This window comes from Rutidosis leptorrhynchoides, chromosome 1 (assembly GCF_046630445.1).
Source record: "Rutidosis leptorrhynchoides isolate AG116_Rl617_1_P2 chromosome 1, CSIRO_AGI_Rlap_v1, whole genome shotgun sequence".
Classification (NCBI taxonomy): Eukaryota; Viridiplantae; Streptophyta; class Magnoliopsida; order Asterales; family Asteraceae; genus Rutidosis; species Rutidosis leptorrhynchoides.
The window spans coordinates 594,727,575-594,751,851 of NC_092333.1; the positions used below are offsets into that span (position 1 = coordinate 594,727,575).

General features: G+C 32.1%; 2 protein-coding genes and 1 long non-coding RNA gene across 12 annotated transcripts; all 3 read left to right on the forward strand.

Annotated features, from left to right (window-relative positions):
• Nucleotides 1-10,068: 10,068 nt before the first annotated feature.
• Nucleotides 10,069-11,294, forward strand: LOC139883673 (26S proteasome regulatory subunit 8 homolog A-like). The gene is made up of 2 exons (XM_071867820.1): nt 10,069-10,399; nt 10,940-11,294. The coding sequence occupies exons 1-2, from the start codon at nt 10,201-10,203 to the stop codon at nt 10,987-10,989; spliced, it is 249 nt and encodes an 82-aa protein (XP_071723921.1). The 5' UTR covers nt 10,069-10,200; the 3' UTR covers nt 10,990-11,294.
• A 1,266-nt stretch (nt 11,295-12,560) lies between these two features.
• Nucleotides 12,561-17,538, forward strand: LOC139883683 (uncharacterized). Of its 10 annotated transcripts, XR_011771862.1 has the most exons (10): nt 12,561-12,789; nt 12,902-12,992; nt 13,176-13,757; nt 13,832-13,983; nt 14,162-14,347; nt 14,770-14,851; nt 15,045-15,202; nt 15,301-15,371; nt 15,755-15,881; nt 16,790-17,532. It is a non-coding gene; the product is annotated as an uncharacterized lncRNA (long non-coding RNA). The 10 variants fall into 10 exon arrangements; XR_011771865.1 differs by having other exon boundaries at nt 13,176-13,258; nt 13,489-13,757; nt 14,162-15,202; nt 16,790-17,536; XR_011771861.1 differs by having other exon boundaries at nt 13,176-13,287; nt 13,489-13,757; nt 14,162-15,202; nt 16,790-17,535.
• Nucleotides 17,539-18,612: 1,074 nt separating this feature from the next.
• Nucleotides 18,613-22,905, forward strand: LOC139883719 (26S proteasome regulatory subunit 8 homolog A). The gene is made up of 9 exons (XM_071867859.1): nt 18,613-18,943; nt 20,187-20,284; nt 20,749-20,973; nt 21,085-21,147; nt 21,265-21,428; nt 21,518-21,674; nt 21,803-21,901; nt 22,253-22,363; nt 22,497-22,905. The coding sequence occupies exons 1-9, from the start codon at nt 18,745-18,747 to the stop codon at nt 22,635-22,637; spliced, it is 1,257 nt and encodes a 418-aa protein (XP_071723960.1). The 5' UTR covers nt 18,613-18,744; the 3' UTR covers nt 22,638-22,905.
• Nucleotides 22,906-24,277: the final 1,372 nt, after the last annotated feature.

The following is a 24,277-nucleotide window of genomic DNA, read 5'->3' on the forward strand; positions in this document are numbered from 1 at the left end:
GTACCATCACTTTTAGATTCCTATATCTTTCAAAGCTATACTTTGACTTCAAAAGTGTGTTAGAACATCAAATGTATACAAACGATTACAATCTGTGTTCAAACCCTTCGAAAATCTCTGAAGACACTTCAAATAATGAGCAATTGAGATGATGATCTAACCACATATTACCCACAGTTATGTACTTAAAAAGCTCTCGAAACCAAAGTCATAATTCAACACATATCTGTGTCAGATCTTTTAGCATTTATTAGCAAAAATAACCTTGCAATTCCTTTGCAAAGTAGCAAATTATATCACAGCTCCAGCAAGACAACTTCGATTTTTTTCATTCGGAGTAGCCTTATCATAATTTTGATATATGTGATTACCCTTTTGTTACCGGAGAACCTTTCATATTCCACCACATTAGCAATAAACTTACCAACAACTTCACTGATCTTGGGCATTCCGAAGAATCATTATATTTATCGAAATCTCATCATTTACTCATCTGCCTCTTGTAACGAGAATTGCCATACGAATCATTGGAAATTAGCAATCAGTATTTTGAAATCTCACAGCATGTTGACGCCAACAGTTATACACAACGTCTATTTCCAAGGCTTACATACTTCGAATGTGAAGTTTCTGAAAAACACTCTGAACCGCGAACTAGTTCTCGAAATGCTGATGAATCAACAAAAACTGTAAACGACCTTAGCAGTAAAAAGTTTGATGATAAAGATTAGTGTATTAGCAAAGCTCAGAAATAGAGAAGTTTTGGAACTGGAAAACGGATTGAGCAAAGTATGAAGGAGGCTGTGGACAAATCACAAAGACTGAACCTGCCTTCAAAGAATCCAAATGATTCAGTGTCTGCTGAAGTCATTAACGAATACCTTGCTCCTGACACTAAACCCTTACAGACAATATACTTCATCATCCTCTGATATTAGAAATTCTAAGATATCATCGTATCTTTCATTATAAATATCCTCCATATTTCTGAAGATATTTTCATAACTATTCTTATCTGGAATCATTTATCTCTTTGCGCTATCTGTATTACATAAAAAAGGAAACTGTTTAGTTCCTATACTCTGTAAACCTTTGAGTTTAAAATATGAATGTTTTTGAAGTAGTGTTGGAAACTGAAGCATGAGTTAGTATAATATAATGACACTTGATCAACGTGATTATATTACAGTAATTCATGCTGAGTTTCTAAATGGAACGTGATGATTCACAAATCATAACATCATCATGTGCCATGTTATATGACTCTTGTATTCTATTTAACCTCTAAAATATCAAGAAAATATTTCTTGATGATTCGGCTTTTTCTGAGGTATTTTGGTAATTTGACAAGTCAAGATCGTGCCATTACAATTTTCTTCCTAGAACATTAACAATGTTCATTCCAAAATTCATATCTGCAAATTCTGGACCATTACAAGCGGTGCTTAATCGCAAGAAGAAGAAACGAAAGGACAAAACTCCGAAATAGAAATTGGGGTATAAATTGCAGCAAATAAAAGAGAGCATTAACTGTGGATGATAATGATTATAGAAGATAGAAACAGAGACTTTGAAATATAAGGGAAGATATAAAGCCCAACGACAAACCAAAAGTTATAAACCATATATATCGATGCATATAGCAATATAAAGACACGGGATAACTAGAAAGACTATAAACCCAAGAGTATAGTAGAAGTAAATAGATTCTTCCGGCGGTAGATGAAAAAGAAGAATGACCGATATGAAAGTTAGAAGTATATCGAGAATCAGAACTGGATGGAGCATATTGATGAATACTTTAAAATATGAGTTGAGGGGGAAAGAATAGAAGGTGATGAAACATGACTAGGAACTTAGAAATCAACAGATTTAACTCACACAATGACGGAATAAGTGAATCAAAACCTCTAGTGAATAGGTTAAGCTTTTTGGGATTAATTTAGTCATACCACAACTAAATCAAGTGTAAGTAGATCAGCACCTAGAGCTATTATTCACCACCTGGGTGATTTGGGTTGAGAGAGAATCAGAGGAGCTCACCAGATCTGAGTGTGTGTAACAAATGAGAGGCTTAACCTAAAATGAAGAACATAAGACTTTATATACCCCTGCTGTTGACTCACCCGTACGATTCATCCATCACACATACGAGTTGGCTTCATCAGCTGTACGGTTGATCACTCACTCGTGTCTTCTCATTTAGGTTGTAATTGTGATTTAGCTCAGCATCAACCGTGCGTATGAGCCTGTCAGCCGTACGAGTGAGGCTTCACTCGGACGTCTGACTAAGTTTAACATAGTCAAACATCCAAATCTCGTTCCTGCAGTTCCTGTAACCACATACAAACACGGATAGGATAATAACGAACGATCATGGTGGCCTGTAAACTGTTGTACCTGCAATGGACGTGGGTAGATGTCTAGGGACTTGCATAAAATGCATCAACAGAAGGTGTGAGTTGTAAGAAAACGAAGGAGGTGAATTTATAAGAAAATCTCCGACAGAACAATTAAAATGGACGATCGCATTTAAAGCGGATCCTAATTCCCTTTGTTACAGGAGAATCAAATCTTATTACAAAGATTTTCTTCAAATCCCTTGAAATCTGGAAATCAACCATATCTACTTCAAATGATAAGATGAATCTACACTTACTCATTTCACTCTTCTATGTTAGCTTCATTCGTACTCTTCATATAAATGGATTGGTTATCCAAATTATTCGCTGATGATAAAACTCTAATTTTCAGCCTGTATGCATCATGAAAACATACTTATTATCATTCACGACCTTTCCACTCAAATTTCGAGACGAAATTTCTTTAACGGGTAGGTACTGTGACAACCCGGAAATTTCCAACCAAATTTAAACTTTATCTTTATATTATTCTGACACGATAAGCAAAGTTGTTAAGTTAAATCTCAAGAATTTTAAATTGTGTTCATACATTCATTATAACCTCGACCAAATTCTGACGATTCACGAACCGTTATATATAAATAAATATGTATATATATATATATATATATATATATATATATATATATATATATATATATATATATTATAACTTGAGAATATTAATAAAGTATTAAACGTATAATACTTTACATGAACGTATTGTTTCAATATGTTTATCAATGGAATTAGAAGATAATATCAAATGATTGATTTATCAGATACATTGTGATATGATTACGGGTCTATGTTATGAGGTCCACTGTGATTTAAGAAATCTATTCTTTTTGACAACATTCGAAAAATGGTAAAGTGATTTATAAGTAAGAACGTGAAGTGTAACTAACTTAGATGTTGGATATCGACAAGTTAAGTAACTCGACATTTTTCATTAAGATGATTTCATACGTTTATTTAACCTTTGAACTTTATCCCATGCTTCACCAACAGACTGTAATTTAAAAACTTGAAACCTATTATGAATATATATGATTCTACTTTTCTAAAACGTTTTATGATATAACGATTTCCATTATTTTAACCTTTAAACAAAATGATTATTAAAAATATATTTGGTTTTGGAAAACAAAATTATTATATTTATTTGATTTAGTTTCAAACGTACAAAAACATTTTCAGTTTAAAAAGAACCACTTTTGACAACTCATTACTTAACCAGTATGATAAAGATAACGATATTTATATTTTATTTTATTAAATATATATAACGATTTAAATTAATATTATATATATTTATACGCGTATTATACGTACATAGTTTTATACTTTTACTATACTTAAACTTTACCTTTACTTTATTTTTACTTTAACCTTAATAATTCACTTTAATAATTCATACTTTAATAATTCACTTTAATAATTCATACTTTAATAATTCACTTTAATAATTCATACTTTAATAATTCACTTTAATAATTCATACTTTAATAATTCACTTTAATAATTCAAAAATCTATTATAAATAGAATTCAATAGGTTTCATTATTTCATAGAAACTTGAAAATATTTTTCTCTAAACTCTCTCAATCGATTTACATATATATATTTACTCCGTATTATTTCAAGATATTATTAGTATACATAAAATATTACGTCGGAGTGCTGTCCGAGTGATTTCGAAATTGTTTTTTGAGTGGGATTAGATTAAGGAAATTATGGGTTATAGCTATGGAGGTGATTGGTTATGGTTCATGGGTATGCTCGTGAGGTCAATATAGTGTTTATCATCTCCGTTGCGTCTACGTACCTTTCCTGCAATATTGAATCTCAATATTGATACGTGAGTACTCATAATTTAACTTTTACATACTAATAGTGTATCCCTGACTAGTGCTCGAGTATATAGGATTATGCATGTTTGTACTTTTGATATTGCCTTTAGTTAGGTTATGTTGAATCCTGAATTAGTTATATATGCGACTGAGATAAGGTATAAGATATGCATGTCGTTGGAAAGCTAGCGAAAAATTAAGAACTTTTCATTTAGATATCGAATGATTTCGATGAACGTATTTGAAGTTATAGTCCATCGAATGTTTGTATTATTATTAAAAATGATTATTATTATCGTCGTTATTATCGTCGTTCTAGTTTTATCTTATTATTATTATTATTATTATATTATTATTATTATTATTATTATTATTATTATTATTATTATTATTATTATTATTATTATTATTATTATCTTTATCAATAAAAGGATTTATCATTAAAAATTGTTATTTTTATTATTATTACTCGAGTATATAGGATTATGCATGTTTGTACTTTTGATATTGCCTTTAGTTAGGTTATGTTGAATCCTGAATTAGTTATATATGCGACTGAGATAAGGTATAAGATATGCATGTCGTTGGAAAGCTAGCGAAAAATTAAGAACTTTTCATTTAGATATCGAATGATTTCGATGAACGTATTTGAAGTTATAGTCCATCGAATGTTTGTATTATTATTAAAAATGATTATTATTATCGCCGTTATTATCGTCGTTCTAGTTTTATCTTATTATTATTATTGTTATTATTATATTATTATTATTATTATTATTATCTTTATCAATAAAAGGATTTATCATTAAAAATTGTTATTTTTATTATTATTACTATCGTTATTATCATTAAAGTTATAATTAGTATTATTATTATTATTATCTAATTATTATTATTATCTAATTATTATTATTATTATTATTATTATTATTATTATTATCATTATTAATATATATATCATTATTTAAAAATGGTTATTGTTATTATTATTATTATATTATCATTATCGTTAATAATGTCATAGTAATTATCATTATTAGTATTATTGTAATTAAAACTAATATTAGTAACACCTAATTATTTTGATTACTATTATTATCATTATTATGAACACAATATAAAAGACGATTAAAAGCTATTAAACGAAACGATTAGGAAATAATGAGTAAGAGTATCATGATAAAATTAAAATATTATAAGATATTAATTTAGATAAAATTATTGTTCTTATTATTTTTATCATTACTATTATTATTAAAAGTATCGTTAGTATCAAAACTATCATTTTAACAAAAATTATCATTTTAACAAAAATTATCATTTTAATAGAAATGTCATTGTTACTATAAAATATCATTTTTATTATCATTTTAAATAGAATTATTATTTTAAAGATAATATTAAAAATTATCATAAATATTAAAGTTATCATAATTAGAATTATCGTTTTATCATAATATCATCTTAGTAATTATAAATATTGATATTTTTATAATAATAATTATTATTATAAAATAATACAACTTTTACTTACTAACATTATAGATATTATTTTATCAAATAAATATGTAATACAAACATATTTTACTACGTGTAATAAATTACTTTAATAATACCTATCATATTATCTTTATGATATTAAATGAACCTTATAAATTTTATTACTTAATATATATAAAAGTATATTTTATTATATAAATTTTAATATAAAATTTTATTTATTAATAAATGAATTATATTATTTACTCTAATAAATCTTTTAAAAATATAAAACGACGATATTTAAAATATATTATAATCATGTATAAATTTTGGAAATCATTTTGAGTCAAACTGACTTTTGTTGACTTTTGCATATTAGTCTCGAGCATTATGATTGTGGTACACTATGACCTGACCTAATTGTTAGACAAATATTGACCAACATATAATTATATATAATTAATTTAGGTTCGTGAATCCGAGGTCAACCTTGCACTAGTTCAATGACGTTATATGTATTTTCACTACGAAATACAGTATGGTGAGTTTCATTTGCCTTTTTACCCTTTATATTTTTGGGCTGAGAATACATGCGCAATATTTATAAATGTTTTACAAAATAGACACAAGTACGTGAAACTACATTCTATGGTTGAATTATCGAAATCGAATATGCCCCTTTTTATTAAGTCTGGTAATCTAAGAATTAGGGAACAGACACCCTAATTAACGCGAATCCTAAAGATAGATCTATTGGGCCCAACAAGCTCCATCCAAAGTACAGGATGCTTTAGTACTTCGAAATTTATATCATGTCCGAAGGAGGATCCCGGAATGATGGGGATATTCTTATATGCATATTGTGAATGTCGGTTACCAGGTGTTCAATCCATATGAATGATTTTTGTCTCTATGCATGGGACGTATATTTATGAGAACTGGAAATGAAATTCTTGTGGTCTATTAAAATGATGAAAATGAATGATTATGATAAACTAATGAACTCACCAACCTTTTGATTGACACTTTAAAGCATGTTTATTCTCAGGTATTAAAGAAATCTTCCGCTGTGCATTTGCTCATTTTAAAGATATTAATTGGAGTCTTTCATGGCATATTTTGAAGAACGTTGCATTCAAGTCATTGAGTTCATTAAAGATTATTATTATTAAGTCAAGTTATAGTTGGATAGTGGATATTATGAAATGGTATGCATGCCTGTAAATTTTCGATGTAAAGAAAGTTTGTCTTTTAAAAACAAATGCAATGTTTGTAAAATGTATCATATAGAGGTCAAATACCTCGCGATGTAATCAACTATTGTGAATCGTTTATAATGTATATGAACGGGTCCTTTCATAAATTACGGCCGGGCCGCAAATGTAAGCCGTAAAAATGCGCCCATTTGGGTGCTGAGGAACCCCAACCCGCCGTAAATTATGCCTACCAGCCGTAATTTACGCCTACCAGCCGTAATTTACGCCTGGTCTATTTTTCCATTTTTTTGACACTTGTTTTGGTCGTAACTTTTAGACCGTAACTCTGTTTTTGATGAATAAAATATCGTTGGAAACCTAATAAGGTCTACTTTCCAATGGTAAGGTTCTAAAATATTAACTCAAAATTTATTTAGGATCAAAAGATACGTTTACATACCTTGTAACTTAAATGACGTCCAAGTTTTAACGTTTACAAACCCAACTTCGAATCTAGGAACCTAAACGCCACCACAAGCAACACATTACGAAAAAACGAGGTGTTACGATTGTTTAACCAAAACGACCCATTAATGAGCATGACCGTCGGGACCATTACCAAAAGAGCCTTCTCAAATTTCGCCACAAGCAAGCTAGGCCAAACCCTTACCCTTGTCCTTCGAAGTGCCACAATCTTTAAAAAGGTAAAGAACGAAGGAGTAAGCTACAATGCTTAGTGAGTGCAATACTTATATGCATACATACATAAACCACTTACTTGCGTAACACACACAAACCACATACAAGATAGCATCACCAACGCAAATATACACAACCAAGTACAAGCTAGCATATTAGTTGCATAAACAAGAATATAACACGCTACACTACCAATATACAACATACGAACACAAAAATGGTTAACCATTCCCAAAAGTGCTAATCATCAAATGAATAGCACCAACAACCCGTGTACATGGCCAATGAAGGCGCCTCCCGGATGGTACCACCATGTACACCCGAATGTGGTCAACTGGTAACACTTCCCACATCCTCACAAGTGGCCAACGAAGAGTGGACTTCAAAGTAATCGCACTCACCACTTTCCCCAAACGCAATATGGCCAACGAAGAGCGAGTCTTACATTAGAGACATCACTCACCACAATGCACCAAGTGGCCAACGAAGAGTAAATCCTTCATAAACGGATAGTACTCACCACTTACTCGCAAGCAAACAATTTTTATACACACATATAAATACTACACTCACCTTGAGCAATTCGATGAGTCACAACCTCTCTAGGACTTTAAGCTTTATCCAAGAGCAAGTCACCTATCACATATACAACATCAAGCTATAAACACTAGTAGCTTGATCCAAAAAACCTACAAGTGCAACTTTGACCCAAATTGCACCCAAATCACCAATTAGGTCAACCAAGACCCAAATTCTCCAAATCACTAAAAACAAGTGATTTGGTCCCAAACTCATCCCAATACATCTTATGGTCAAGTGCTAGGAGCACTTCATGACCCAAATCAACCAAATGACCCATTTTGACCCAAATCGGGTTTACACCCAAAATCAACTTTCAAAGACACCCATTTGGGTTCCATTCACCAACAAAATCACTAATGCTTGTGATTATGCCCAAATTACAAGTCTACACATGACCAAAACATTTTCTAACCAAAAACCCACCAACAAGGGTCAACAACACCCATAACTAGCTTCAAACACTCATTTGTGAGCTAGATGGGTTTAATCAAGAACATGCAATACCAAACCCTAACACCAAATTGAAAGAAAATCGGAGTTAGGACTTATCACTAGTATCACAAGATAACTATAAAAAAGATGAATAATGTTAACTCTTGCACTTTGGTGAGATTCAACCTCCTCCTTCTCCAAATCAAGCTTTCTCTCTCAAGAAAATGAGTTTCTCACTCTAGAATGTTTAAGAGTGTTTGAGTGGGTGGAAAATGCAAATGAAGTGGATATAAAACTGATCCATCAGTTATAAGGCCGTCTATGTGTGAAAAGACCACATTGCCCCCACTTAAAACCCATTTTAAAAATAAAAAGGGCATCCTGATACGCGTACAGTCACATCGCGGCTCCCCAAGCTCGCGGCGCGGTTCTTAGTGTATTCTGGTGACAGATCTTGTCAAAAACAAAACCATTAGCTATAGCTGCTACCCGCGGCGCGACTCCATTTACCCGCGACGCGGTTCTACGTGTAATTCTTCACCAGAATCTTCCAAACAAACTTGCCATCAGACATAGTGCATAGTCGCGACGCGGCTTCTTAGCCCAAGACGCGGCTCCCTCTGAGAATGGGATTCGGGTGTTACAAGAGAGAAAAGTCCAACCAATAATTAAAAGCCATTTTATTAAATATATTTGGGGAATAAAAAATTTGAAACATACTAGATATCGCGATAAACGTCAATGGTATAAAAGGTATTTTATTGATGATTCGATGAAATATTCGGAGGATGATGATGAAGAAGTTGACTGCTGCTCATGTTGTTCATCCTACTCATCCTCGGGCTTGGAAACGTAGATTTCTTTGATTAATCGTGGTGTTTTAATGTTTCGGGGTTGTGTATGTTTGAGATTTTCGTGTATGGCTATTCGTTTGGATCTTCGGTAGTTGGGTTAGTGGTTTTGAAGGTTTCTAAATTGTTCTAGTGCTCGTGTTAGGGGTTAATCGAGTTTTGATTTGTATGTATGCTTGTGCACGGTCTCGTGTATTGTCTAGCATCTTGCTAGTTTGTTTTGTTTTAATTTACATACATAACATAATATACTTGCCTTTCAAAAAAAATATATTATAATATCTTACATTATACATTATAATATTTAAAGTATATTTAATGATATATGAATAAATTTTTGATGGGAGTAAAGATCATCACTCTAATTTTATTGGTTACACATCACATTTTACATTACATTCATTAAAGAAATCTTTTATAGAATTTCACTACTACATAAGTTGATCTCTTGATAAGTTGATACGAGACTTTTATACTCGTAAATTATTATAGGGACTAAAGATAAAGTTTATTAAAGAACAAGGACCAAAACAGCTTAACCTTCGCCATATATCCTCAATCTATTAAATCGACTCGAGAACAAACCCTCGACTCAATACTCTCTCTTCTTTCTTGCAAAGAAAGACATCGAATCGAATAATAACATAAATAATCGTCACCGATTCAAGAAACCTACAATCTTCCACAGATCTAGAAAGCAAAAATGGCGAGTGCTGACGTAGCGATGAAACCATCGGATTCTGGTGACAGAGATGAAAGCTGTTCATTGAGAACGGCGAAAACAGGTGAAGGTTTAAGGCAATATTACTTGCAACGCATTCATGACGCCCAACTTCAACTCCGTCAAAACACTTATAATCTTAATCGTCTTGAAGCGAAGCGTAACGAGCTCAATTCTCGAGGTACTTGTATTTTTTTAATTCCTATTTTTTTTTCTTTCTAGAAGTTGAAGCCCTAGGTTTAGTTTATTGATTTGCAATTAGATGATATTGAGTTTATATAGGTTATTTTTGTTAGGTTATTACGGAGTATTTTTATTATCTTCACTTAAATGTTTAAGATTATTATATGACATGCTTATGTGATCGAATATGAGTAGCTCAGTTGCTATTTTATAGTTTACCTGTTTATCGTAATACTTGCAATCACAAAATTGAAAACAGGGGAGCTTTACAAACGGTGGTTTTGGTAAATTGTTTCATATAGATGATATTATTATGATGTATATTTAATATTTAATATTTATATTTATGTATAACATTTGAGAGAAATTGGTCATTAAAACCAATGTCCATCAGTCCATGTTTGGTGTAACTTATGTGGTTATGATTGTTAGTTGATGCAAGTGTATGATACATTACATGTTTAAGGTTTTTTTTTTATTTTTTATTTTATTTTATGTAAGGCTGGCTACAAAATTACATTCTAATGTCATATTACAGTAAGGATGCTTAAGGAAGAGTTGCAGCTACTTCAAGAGCCTGGATCTTAGGCTGGCTACAAAATTACATTCTAATGTCATGTTAGTTTTGTTTAGCGTTTTTTGAAAGTGTCCGTTTCGAATGTAATTAGTTTCGTTTTATTCATAAAAATATTTCGAGTTTAACGGTGTGGTCGGTGAAATTTAACTCGGGACGAGGAAAAATATACGGGCTATCGAAGTTTGTGAGTGGAGTTTTTATTTTAAGTGAGATAATTTACGTTTTAACCCCTAAAGTTCAGGGTAATTTTTGTAAGCAGCCTATAGTTGAAGGGGGTATTTTGCAATTTTGGGGATGGGGTTTTGGTCAATGTAGTTTTGACAAGTTTTGTGAGTGGGGTGGGTTTCAAGATCCCCACCCCTTTTAGCATATAAGGGTAAATTGTATTTAATATTTAAGTAGTTATTACTATATACGTAGGCTATTTGCGGAAGTGAATAGTGCGACCTGATTGACCGCGTTACTATTCATTCTCCAACTTTTTTTTAACGAATTTTAGTTTCTCCACGATTAATGTATATGCAAAACTTAAATTAGACAACACTAAATTAAAGCAACATATATTTATAAGAAAAGAGTGGATGTTAAACGATTTTTGTTTTTTATATTTGTGTTTTATGTAAATTGACTTATGTTTAAGGATTATTTTTTTGTGTAGGTATTTTTAACAACTGAATTACGTTAGTTTGATTTGTTAAATTACACAAGATTAGATTATGCAAATTTATGTTTGTAATATTTGCGTAGCGGAGCGCGCTAACCATTTTTGTTGTTATAAGAACAAACACAAGTGAATGATACCGTATAGTTGGCGTCATGTCGATAGGGAAATATTTAGTTTTTCAGCCACTTCAATTTGTTTTTTTATTCTTCTATTTTTTTAATCCTTTTTCCCTATCAAATTTAGCAAACATTCTTCTGCGCAACTCATCGCCCCTACCTCGTTTCAACCACTACACAAAATTTGTGAGATCGAACCAAAGTGTAGGACAACACTCAACACACAAGTTGATAATTGCGTGTTACGTGTAACATTCAATGTAACGAGTGTTCTGCAACTTCTTTTAAATAGGGAAATTTTTTGTATACCCTCGAAAAAGGACAATTCATTAATTCTCTTACTTATTGTAACCGTATATCCTTGACTAGTCAAATGTGTCTCATAAATAACTTTTCACCTACAATCAATAGTGCATAATCGTGACCCACTCATGACCCATCGATGAACACGCTTCTTACTCATACTAGTCTTTTATCTATCTACATAAATCACAAGCATAAATCCGTCACGTGTCAGTTGTGTATTCATCCTCACAAAATACAATTTTCTCAGAATTTTACATTAAATAAATTACTAATTTTCTAGATCTGACACGCATCCTGTAGAAACACGGATTGAAAGGGTGATGATATTTTCAAACTTATATTTGATAAATCCAACTCAATTTAGTGTTATCTTCCTAAAATACCCTCAAATAAATTAAAGTATAAAATTTGTTTAAAGTATCATTTAAGGGCATATTAGTACATTTACGTGGATTTATCAAAAATTGATTTGGAAATATCACTACCCTTAAATCAAACCACCATTTTCCCTATTTCAAACGTTCCCTCTCCTAAAAATTGAAAACTACCCATCCTTCTCAATCCATCTCTGATTGAGAATTGTCAAACCCTAATCAAACCACGCTCTCCGATTCGTTGGTGTTTAACAATCAATCAATCGTCACACGTCTCAATTGAAATCCTAAATAAACATAGTAGCGTAAAACCTACCTTCATCCAAAATCAAAGTGTTACGCCTGGTTGCGGTATGTCAGATCTCATCATTTTAATCACCGATTCTCATCGTTGATGTTAATTTGATCAAATTTCAGTTCAATATTTTCTGAATTTCTCATCTTCTTCATCGTTGATCTTCAGGTTTGTTTGTTGATGATTTCTTCCTTCCTTCACCATCTTAGACACCTGCTTCGAATGGGTGAACAAAGGAGCTTCAAATGGGTGAATAAAGGTATGTCAGTTTTCGCACATAACATGTTCGAGGAAATGTCACATAGAATGAAATTATTAATTTATCGTAGATATGTATATGTGGTATGTAATCATTTTATCAAGTTTAGATTTTTAGGGTTTTTTCTAATTCTTATTAATTTATATAAATTTTGTGTTAATTAATCTAATAAATTTGGTGCAGAATGTTTATGGGGTTTGAAGATATTGAGATGGATGATGATATTAGGGAGGAATTTCCATGCGGGCTTGTGTTGTCATATTGATGTGAGCATCATCTTGAATCCAAAAATGGGGTATTTGTTGTTTTCAGCCTTCATTAAAAGCTTATCATATCATTATCATATTATATTATTCTTTAGGTTAATTATAGTGTTTAGTAGGAACATTATATTCAACAGCAACATATTTTGCAAACTGTTATTAGTAACTACCGTCGTTTTATTCTGTCGACCGCCATTTGATTCTCTCGACCGCCATTTGATTCCGTCCACCAGCGAAAAAGTGGTTATAGATCTCGGTTTCGTTTCTGACGAAGGAGTGGTTCTGGATCTCGGTTTCGTTTCTGACGAAGGAGTGATTTATAAATTTATCGATTTCGCTTAAAACTGAAAATCTGGCTATTATTAATGTGCCATTTTCGTCGAAAGACATTGATTCTACTATACTTCCAATACTGTCAACAAATGCTGCTAGATCCAGAAGTCCCTGCCAACATTCTGCCATTGATGTTACTGGATGAGAAAGATTTTTTTAATTCGTGAAGGTGAGGCGTCTATACTTTCATTAATGCCCATTATTTTGTTTGAAATTGAATTATGATCTTTCGGTAAATAACAGGTACAATTGTTGTAGTTAAATTACTGTAAATATGCCACTTGCACTACAAGTTTCACTTGGGGGATTATTCACCATCAAATTCTCACACAGCCTCAACGGCATGTAATGAATCAGCAAATATTCCGAAGTCAAGTTAGATATCCAGAAACCAGGTATTTGATACTACTTTTTCCCTCAAGAAAGCGTGTTAAGCGAATTCATGTACATCATAAATTCATAACTGACCTAAAGTCAGCTTCTTAAAAAATTATATGCTTTAGTCAGATTTGTTAGACTCAACAGTTTGCTATGATTAATTTGGGTTTTTACATATTTGTTACAAATTTTCAGGCCGCTTTTTACAGTTTCCGCCTTTTTTTTTCCTTTTTCGGCCGATTACCGATTAATTTGAAGGATTAATCGGAGACTTTAAAAAAAGGAGTAATTAGCGATTAATCGGGGATAAATCCCGTTTTTTGGAACACTGCATGTATCCCAACTAAGCTATCATTTCAAGTGTTATGAAATGGAATGCAGGTAATTTGTTTATCTCTGCACATAGAGTACTTATGTACAGTAATGTAGCCTAGACATTTATATAAGAGTAATTGACCTTTAGAAAGTAGTATATTCTTGTGGTTTTTATAGATACCTGCTCGAATCAATCGTGCTCCGCCAAATATAGATGATAAAAAAAAATGGGCTTAGTTGTGATTTTTTTCTCTGTCTATAACTTATCGCAATATAATGCAAAACGCTACGACGACTATGTAGTTGGTGAAAGTTAACATTGTCAATGACTTTTTCGTATTCTATCAAATAGAGTTAATACTCAGAAACTCTATTTTCCAGTCTTCATTTTTTTTTTCTAGACAACTACCAACTTAAACTACCTGCATATAAATCAAGTCAATAAATTTTTAATTTTAATACGAACTGTATTTTTTGTGTTTTTGTAGAAGAGTCAGAGAGCAAAGAGGTAATTGGGGAGGATCAGTGAGCATCAACGGGTTGAAACATCCAACTTTGTTGCTCATAAAGGTGAACCAAATTATGTCTTTCAACTATAACACCCAAATACTGATCACAAGATCTTTAAGTAAACTTTATTAGATTGTTTTTTTTATTTCCTTAATAATCCATTTGGTTAACGAAGTACGGAGTATCTTTATGTGAACTTTACATTTATTTTCATAAACTGAACTCTCACGATAACTTCTATCATGCCTTTCAGTAATGAATCACATGACCCAGTATATTTTCATGATAGTTTGATTTTAGAAAAGTCCCCTTCAGAAACAAATAAGTTTGATTCAAAGGACACCAGGTGTGGGAAAAACAGTCACTTTTGCATCGATTCGTGATCCAACGGCTATGGAAGGCCAAGGCCAGGTAATTTTGGTCCCAGTTTTTTTTTTATTTTTTTATTTTATTTTTGATAAGTATCACGTGAATCATTGAATGATGATAATGATGGCCACTTATATCAGGTTCGGTTATGTGCACCTACAATGTGGTCGTAGTTCAACTTGCGGAGAAGATAATTTTCACACGAATAAAGGTAATGATTGTTTATTGCTTTCCATGATATAACTTCATGTTTGCTTTTCACTGTTTTTAAAGGTGTGCTTATTAAAAAAAAAATCTACTCAATCAACTGAGCCTGCGTCTTGGTTAGTTCTTTTATGCAAATATATTCTTAATTGTTAATTAACATCTTTATTATGAAATATGTTTTGAGAACGGGCCACATGGCGAAGGAAGTTGTTTGGGCTCAAGTGTGTTGTTGGTCGATTAGTTGTTGATTTTGATTTCTCTCTTGGGCCATCAATATGAAATTATAAGTCTGATGTTCTTCTGACTTTAATAGCCGTTTTTGAAGTAACGGGTCATTCGATGCAGGTGGTGTAGAAGAAACTTAATGAGTTTCACTTATTTTTGTAGATAACGGATCTGAATAAGGAAGCGTTTTTGTATATTCATCATCGTTAAAACACCGCATATTCTTCATCGTTAAAACACTGGATTCTCTAGAGGAAACTCAAAGCTTTAAGAGCTTATAAAGATTTAGGTGAGAACTTCTGAAATTCTTATTTTACTTACTTCAGGTCCTAATGTTCATTTATGTCTTCTGTCCTTTGTCACCTATTTCTTCTTTTTAGATCTTACAAGTAATATATAAATATGTAAATGTAAATTATATACATGGTGTTGGTAGGGATAATGAGATGTGAAATGACATAGGAAATTTATATTATTTCCTGTAGTGTGTATGCCAAATTTTTTTTTTTTACCATATCAATATGTTCCAAAAACTTACATTATTCAAATGGCATGTTTTGTATTATAAATTTTATCATACTAATTCATCATATGCCATACCTGCATATTTATTACAAATGAGCATGTTTAATTAGCCTATATGTAATTATACTTTCCTAAGTTTTTGGGTGGTCTGATCAAAATGTATAAGTTGGGTCAAAAGGTGAAACGGGTCGTCGTAGCACCAGGTCAAACAGGTTTCATCAAATCATATAAAGTTCTCGGCTATATTCAACATCACTTTTAAGTTAGTTCTTTTTAATATTTATGGTGTATTTAGAAAGTGGGTTGAAATTGCCAACTATAAGCAATTTTATTTTTGTGGATGTTACTTAAGTGTAAGTAGTTTAAAATTCGTTATGGGTTGCTCCGAAATGTAATTTTTCCGATGGATAAATGTGAATTTGTGACGGGTACACAGTTTCTTCATAACGAGAAAAGACTTTACCATATTCGGCCTGTTCATATATGAATGAGCCATAGTTACTATTTATAGGCTCATATATATAATTGAGTCATAGTTACTACATATAGCTGAATCATGTATAATAATATTCCCTATCTAATTATTTTTTAATAACATGTATATTTTATTTGATATTGAATTTGATCATCTGGCATATTGAAGTTGGTTAAATTTTTGTACATACTTTATAGGCTACAATGTGCTTGCTGAGGCACTGTTAGGCCTAATAAGCCATCGGGGCGGTTAATAACTAATATATGTAGAGTTGTCGTGCAACACACGTGATCTTTAGAAGTATTCTGGATGGTTTCATCACGATTCGTAAGTTTTCTTATCGTGATCCTTTGAAGAACTTTGATAGGTCAAATGTCAAAGTTGTGATTGCAAACCTCGTTACAGTGAAAGATATCCCAACAAAGACGGCCTTTGAGGTCCTCATTCATTATACATCCGCACTTTGGCCTTTATTATTAACAATATTTTGTTAATAATATACCGTAACTCTCCATGTTTGTGCTGGTGGGGATTTTTATAATGTTCCCCTAGAAACTGAAACACGGTAAAATAATATTTCGAAAGTGGCGGTCATAGTGTTTTGTGTAGAACAAATATACTTAAGGAGTTCATTCACAACAATACTTATGATACTGTCTTTATCATATCGTTAATTGATATAACCTTTTATGATTCAAGTTTGTTTGTTGAAGAGTCCCCGTGCAACGCACGGGCTCTTAAATCTTAAATCTAGAGCTACTAATATATAAACAAGATGGCTGTAAATATTCGTCATTAAAAAATCATGTGATGGCTGAAATGGATCAACCAAATGAATTACAACAAGAAGCGAACGTCTGGAAATGCGAAATATTAATGTCCATGGGTAATGTTTTGGTGAGTCTAATTATTTTTATCATCACTCAAGTTTTATTAACATCTTCTATTATATAATAATGTGGCTAATTTATTTAATACATTTAAATGTTGTGCCTATTCTTAAATTTTTATAATTCTATTTTTTTTGTAACGTCTGCCAAACAAATTGATGTTACTTTTTGGTCTACGAAGTGGTAAAAGAGTTTCATGCTTCAATATGGAGAAAATTAAGTACAAATGGAAGTTGAAAAAGAGAAGTCGAAGAAAAAACCAAATCTATGTGTGTTATGGATTCAAACGTTTCAAACAACAAAATCGACTCAAGGCAAGCACAAAATGTTTATTCTACTACCAATACAAGGAACATGCTTTTTATCTATTGCATGTTTACAGGAATCAGTAACGTAAACTTGTGCTATGAAGAACTGTACTAAAACATATTTTGAACCTTTTATTTATATTTATTCTTTGTCCTTTACAAATTAAACACACACCAATTATTAGGAAAATGACCGAAAAGTATTATATAATGTTTTCGGATGAGTACCCGTCCAACGGACGGGCTCATAAATCTAGTAGGTAATATTTCACATTTACGAGCATATATGCTCATTACGGGTCATGTTATATCAGAGGTCAAATATCTAAATATTTGGAGCATTGTTAAATATTTTTCATAATTCCTTCTTTAGTATTTAAAAAGAGGTTTAAAACACTCATAATTCTATATTTATAAAAGAATTTTACATAAAGTGTTTACATTATGAGTTGTTATTTTGTTGATGTTTAGTAATCCTTATACAATTAAATTTGTCCGTACATTACTAAACATGCATTATAATTATAATATTATACATTATAATATTTAAAGTATATTTAATGATATACGGATAAAATTTGATAGGGGTAAAGATCATCACTCTAATTTTACGGGTTACACATAACATTTTACATTACATTACATTTATTAAGTAAAGAAAGCTTTTATAGAATTTCACTACTACATAAGTTGATACGAGACTTTTGTACTCGTAAATTATTATTATTATTATATTATTATAGGGACTAACGATAAAGTTTATTAAAGAATAAGGACCAAAACAGCTAAACCTTCGCCATATATCCTCAATCTATTAGATCGACTCGAGAACAAACCCTCGACTCAATACTCTCTTTTCTTTCTTGCAAAGAAAGACATCGAATCGAATAATAACATAAATAATCGTCACCGATACAAGAAACCTACAATCTTCCACAGATCTAGAAAGCAAAAATGGCGAGTGCTGACGTAGCGATGAAACCATCGGATTCTGGTGACAGAGATGAAAGCTGTTCATTGAGAACGGCGAAAACAGGTGAAGGTTTAAGGCAATATTACTTGCAACGCATTCATGACGCCCAACTTCAACTCCGTCAAAAGACTTATAATCTTAATCGTCTTGAGGCGCAGCGTAACGAGCTCAATTCTCGAGGTAGTTTTATTTTTTTAATCCCTAGAAGTTGAAGCCCTAGGTTTTAATTTATTTGCAATTAGATGATTTTGAATTTGTATATATAGGTTAATTTTGTTAGGTTATTACAGAGTATTTTGATTATGCTTACTTAAATGTGTAAGATTACTATATGACATGCTTATGTAAACAATTATGAGTAGCTCAGTTCCTATTTTACAGTTTGCCTTATTACCTGTTTATCGTAATACTTGTAATCACAAAATTGAAAACAGGGGGCCTTTACAAAAGGTGCTTTTGGTACACCAAGTAGTATTACAGTAATTTAATTTAATGATTAAGGCAGGTGAGGGGGGCTAGCCTTGGCAAATATTACTGTATTATATTATATACTCCGTATAAAATTTGAGAGAAATTGGTCATTGAAACCAATGTCCATCAGTCCAAGTTTGGTGTTTCTTCTGTGGTTATGATTGATAGTTGATGCAAGTGTGTAGAACAGTAAAAGACTTTCAGAAACCCAATAGTTGTGAATTTACTCATATTAGCTAGAATTTGCTTGTGTCTTAGTCTGAGTGTAATACCGGCAAATTAAGAAACCTATTTAGATGGATATCTCTAAAAAACATGGATGTGTTTTGATCATCTGAGTGTTAGTCTGGTAGTGATGGGTTTGTACCTCATGAATGTGAGTCGCATCACAATGCTAACATTTGAATAGGGTTAATGGCAGATATTGGGGTTTATCACTTTATTGTTGCTTTCTTTGTTACTGAAACCATACAGAATAAATCTGTGTATTTTAATGGCCGGATTTGATCGAAATACCCTAAAACAGTAAAAAAGCCAACACCAGACTCGGTCAGCACAAAAAAACTAGGTCTCTATGCGCATATATAAACCAAGCGGTTCAAACGTGAAAAAGCTCCAAGGGTTGAACCTCTATGGCTAAAACAACTTTGTGCCTGTATAGATATGTACTTCAAACATATTAATGAGGTAACAATCCCTCGACTATTATCATTTTTTATTTACTGTCTAAGGTGTTAAAACGCTAAATGTATTGAGGTTTTGATTATATGTGGTAAAGTATTATTATTGTGTTTGTGTCTTGTGTTGTGATACGTTACATGTTTAAGTTTGTATATTATTATTATTATTATTATGTTTGTGTCTTGTGTTTTTGTGATACATTACACTTTTACATGTTTAAATTTTTGATGTAAGGCTGGCTACTAATTTACATTCTAATGTCATATTACAGTAAGGATGCTTAAGGAAGAGTTGCAGCTACTTCAAGAGCCTGGATCTTATGTCGGTGAAGTTGTCAAAGTAATGGGAAAATCCAAAGTACTAGTCAAGGTTAGTGACGTTTTATGTTCAATATTAATGGATGATCTTAATAAGTAGTTTTTTTTTAAAGCCTACTTCATGTAACTATGTAAAGGCTTGAAGTCCCACATATGAGGACATGACAGTATGACACATAGTTCTATTTTGACACAAGTATGTATATGAATTCGATAGGACTGCTGACTGCAGTCTCTCTTCTTAGTAAAGTTATATGATGTTAAAGGTGCATAGTCCTCAATCTATATCTAACAACCTTTATTCTCAAATTATCTCTTTTATAGTATCTGATTTATTAGACTATGTTGACAGTACCTCATGGGTAGTGAAGTTATAAGTTTAAAGTGCTATTTGAATCTCTGTTGTTGGCATATCTACTGTCAAAGTGTGGTGTATTTGTGTTGTCGACTAACATGGTTGTGTGTCTTTATGCTTAGATACTAAGATGTTGATTTGGTATCACTTATTATTGCCAGGTGCACCCAGAGGGTAAATATGTAGTTGATATTGACAAAAGCATTGATATCACCAAGATTACTCCATCAACCAGAGTTGCCCTTCGTAACGATAGCTATGTTCTTCATTTGGTTTTACCAAGCAAAGTTGATCCTCTGGTGAACCTTATGAAAGTTGAAAAAGTTCCTGATTCTACGTATGACATGATTGGTGGGCTAGACCAGCAAATAAAAGAGATTAAAGAGGTTATCATATGCTTTCTTTAATTTCTAAGAGTTACATTTTTAAATACTTGTATCACTAGAGTTCTTTTTATCTATTTGAATTTGTGGTTATTCATTCTTTATAAATTTCAGGTCATTGAACTTCCAATCAAACATCCAGAATTATTTGAGAGTCTTGGAATTGCTCAACCAAAGGTACTATCTAATGCAATATCTTTAACTCTAATTGTTCTTCTTTTTTAAAACCTTGTCTCATTATCATAAGCAATTAAACGATCGTATTTACTCTCTTTTATTGTGGGCTTTCTCTAGGGAGTTTTGTTATATGGGCCTCCCGGTACAGGCAAGACCTTGTTGGCCCGGGCAGTGGCCCATCACACTGATTGCACCTTCATCAGGGTTTCGGGTTCTGAACTAGTACAGAAATATATTGGAGAGGGATCTCGAATGGTGAGAGAGCTTTTTGTTATGGCAAGGTTCGTGCTTTTTTAATTTTTACATTCTATTTAAGTTGTAGTTAATTAATTTTGCAGTAAAATAAATTGCACATATATGTGATGTGCAGAGAACATGCTCCCTCTATTATATTTATGGATGAAATTGATAGTATTGGATCTGCTCGTATGGAGTCTGGAAGTGGAAATGGTGACAGTGAAGTACAAAGAACTATGCTTGAGCTTCTTAATCAGTTGGATGGTTTTGAAGCATCAAACAAAATCAAGGTATTTTTTTGCAATACAAAAGGGATATTTAATTGGTTGGAACTAATTAACATTGTTGATTTTGATCTCCAAAGTTTTTGTCACATATTAAGATCTCTTTATTGTTTCATGTTTTAATGTTACTATAGGTTTTAATGGCTACCAACCGTATCGATATCCTGGATCAGGCCCTGCTCAGGCCAGGCAGAATTGATAGAAAAATTGAGTTTCCAAATCCCAATGAAGATGTGAGTATCATCAGTTAAAGAGCCTGTTATTCTCTTTTCCTTATGTTTATTGGATGTGAATAGTAACTTGGGTCCAATGGGTTCGATAACGGGTCAAAATGTTGATTTTTTTATCTTATAACTACTGTATAATAATGCACTTAAAATTATCTCATAATCTATGTGTGGCTACAGTGTGGATTGTACTCTGGCTAGAATGTTTCTTTTTAGCTTTTAATGATTGATGTATAGTATGTTCTTTATTAATTTATGTTTTTTTTAGCTTTTAATGATTGATGTATAGTATGTTTTTAATAATTTCGTTTGCAGCATGTTTGCTTCCACTTATTTTTGTTCCTTTTTTATTTGTAGTCACGGTTTGATATCCTTAAAATTCATTCAAGAAAGATGAACTTAATGCGTGGTATTGATCTCAAGAAGATTGCTGAGAAGATGAATGGTGCTTCAGGTGCTGAGCTTAAGGTCAGTTCTTCATATGTTTTATCACTGTATTAGCAAGTTCTATTTCATATTCTTCTTTTACACAGCTTCGATACTCCATCTAATTTGATAATAATCATAGTAATATTTTCATACGTTATGTGGTTGTATGTAGGCTGTTTGCACTGAAGCTGGAATGTTTGCTTTAAGGGAAAGGAGAGTCCATGTGACTCAAGAAGATTTTGAGATGGCAGTTGCCAAGGTTATGAAGAAAGAAACCGAGAAAAACATGTCATTGCGCAAACTATGGAAGTAATCTTGTTTTTTAGATTATGTTCCGTTTATGGGAACACTAAAGAACCAATGGCCTTTCTTCTTATTACCGTCTTCAATTCTGCCCATATAGTCCGACTTTTTTTCTTTTTATGTAGGGTTGTAATCCGATCGTTTTAAGTTGTAAGATCTACTTTTTCTTTTTATAGAACTTAATAGAGATTGTGTTTGTGTACTTGTGTCTTTTATCTTAAAACTGAACTTTTGTAGACAATTAATGGTTCAGTTTTATATGAATTTTCATGTTTGTATTTAGGTGTCAACGTCGTATAGGGATGAGGTCGGTACCCGTTACCGAACCGAGCCACACTTGATTCCGTTTGTACTGAAATTATCTTAAACAAAGATCGAATACCGAATTAAAAAAGTAATACCGGTTATTTTTGTATTGTACCGCATGGTCCGCGTGGAATGAAATTTGGCAACATAATACCATGATCATCATGCATATAAGTATGTAATAACTAGAAGTATGGGACTAAAATGTCTATACATTCTATAATTAGTTAGGTCTGAAGGTTTATTTACTCAAAAATCTCTCGAGAGCACATATGATATCCTTGCACATATGGTATATTGGGACGAACCAAATCACCAATGATTAAATTAGAACATGAGTACCAATTACCTTAACTAGTTTGTTGAAGCAGATAAATTTTTTTTTTTTTTTTTTTTTTTTTGGAAAAGCAAATGAATATATTATTATATTATATTATTATATTATATTATATTATATTATATTATACTCACATACTAAACCTCCTCCTAAATTCGCGAGTTGTCGTTTTGAGTTTGTGTTCACACTACAAATGGTCCTCCAACTTTCGCACAAATTACACAACAACCCCTCAACTTTACACTTTTTCAGGGGTAAAAAACGTAAATTTATAATTTAATTAAAATAAAAAAATCTTACTCCACCCGAATTTATAACGGGCCCTATCTTTCGCTCGGTGCGAGTTAAATTTTTCCGAGGCCACCGTTCAACTCGAAAAAATCTCACGAACCCAACGGGACTAACTATATGCAAAACGAACATCGTTAAAAAAACACTAAATAACGGGCCCTATATTCACGCTCGGTGCGAGTTAAATTTTTCCGAGACCACCGTTCAACTCGAAATAATTTTACGAACACAACGCGACTAACTATACGCGAAACGGACATCGTTAAAAAAAAAAATATTTCGGGCTATATTACATACATATATATACATATACAACACGACTAACTATACGCGAAACGGACATCGTATATCCAAATTGGACCGTGCGTCGAATACAACCGCAGCAACGCGCGGTCGGATTTTTTCTAGTTAAAACTAAAAGACATGTTACAGGGGGGCTCACTGATGAGCAAAACTAAAACACAACAAGCACACTATACAATAGGATACAATTACAAGAACACTAAAACTGAGAAACATGAGATAATAAAATGCTAAAACACGAAAAGAATAGATGCAGCGGTTGTTTTCAAATGCCTTCAAAACCAACTAGGAGAGATACGAATCCGGGTTGATAAGCCAAACGTTCCAATCAATTGTGGAGCCTTTAAGCCTTCTCGAAATCCAATTGATAAGCCAAACGTTCCAATCAATTGTGGAGCCTTTAAGCCTTCTCG

Bases quoted from the DNA above. Each gene is read 5' to 3' on its own strand.
- LOC139883673 (XM_071867820.1), top strand. From the start codon at position 10,201: ATGGCGAGTGCTGACGTAGCGATGAAACCATCGGATTCTGGTGACAGA. The intron at 10,400-10,939 runs GTACTTGTATTT...GTCATATTACAG, and splicing joins TAACGAGCTCAATTCTCGAG to TAAGGATGCTTAAGGAAGAG.
- LOC139883719 (XM_071867859.1), top strand. From the start codon at position 18,745: ATGGCGAGTGCTGACGTAGCGATGAAACCATCGGATTCTGGTGACAGA. The intron at 18,944-20,186 runs GTAGTTTTATTT...GTCATATTACAG, and splicing joins TAACGAGCTCAATTCTCGAG to TAAGGATGCTTAAGGAAGAG. The intron at 21,148-21,264 runs GTACTATCTAAT...GGCTTTCTCTAG, and splicing joins TTGGAATTGCTCAACCAAAG to GGAGTTTTGTTATATGGGCC.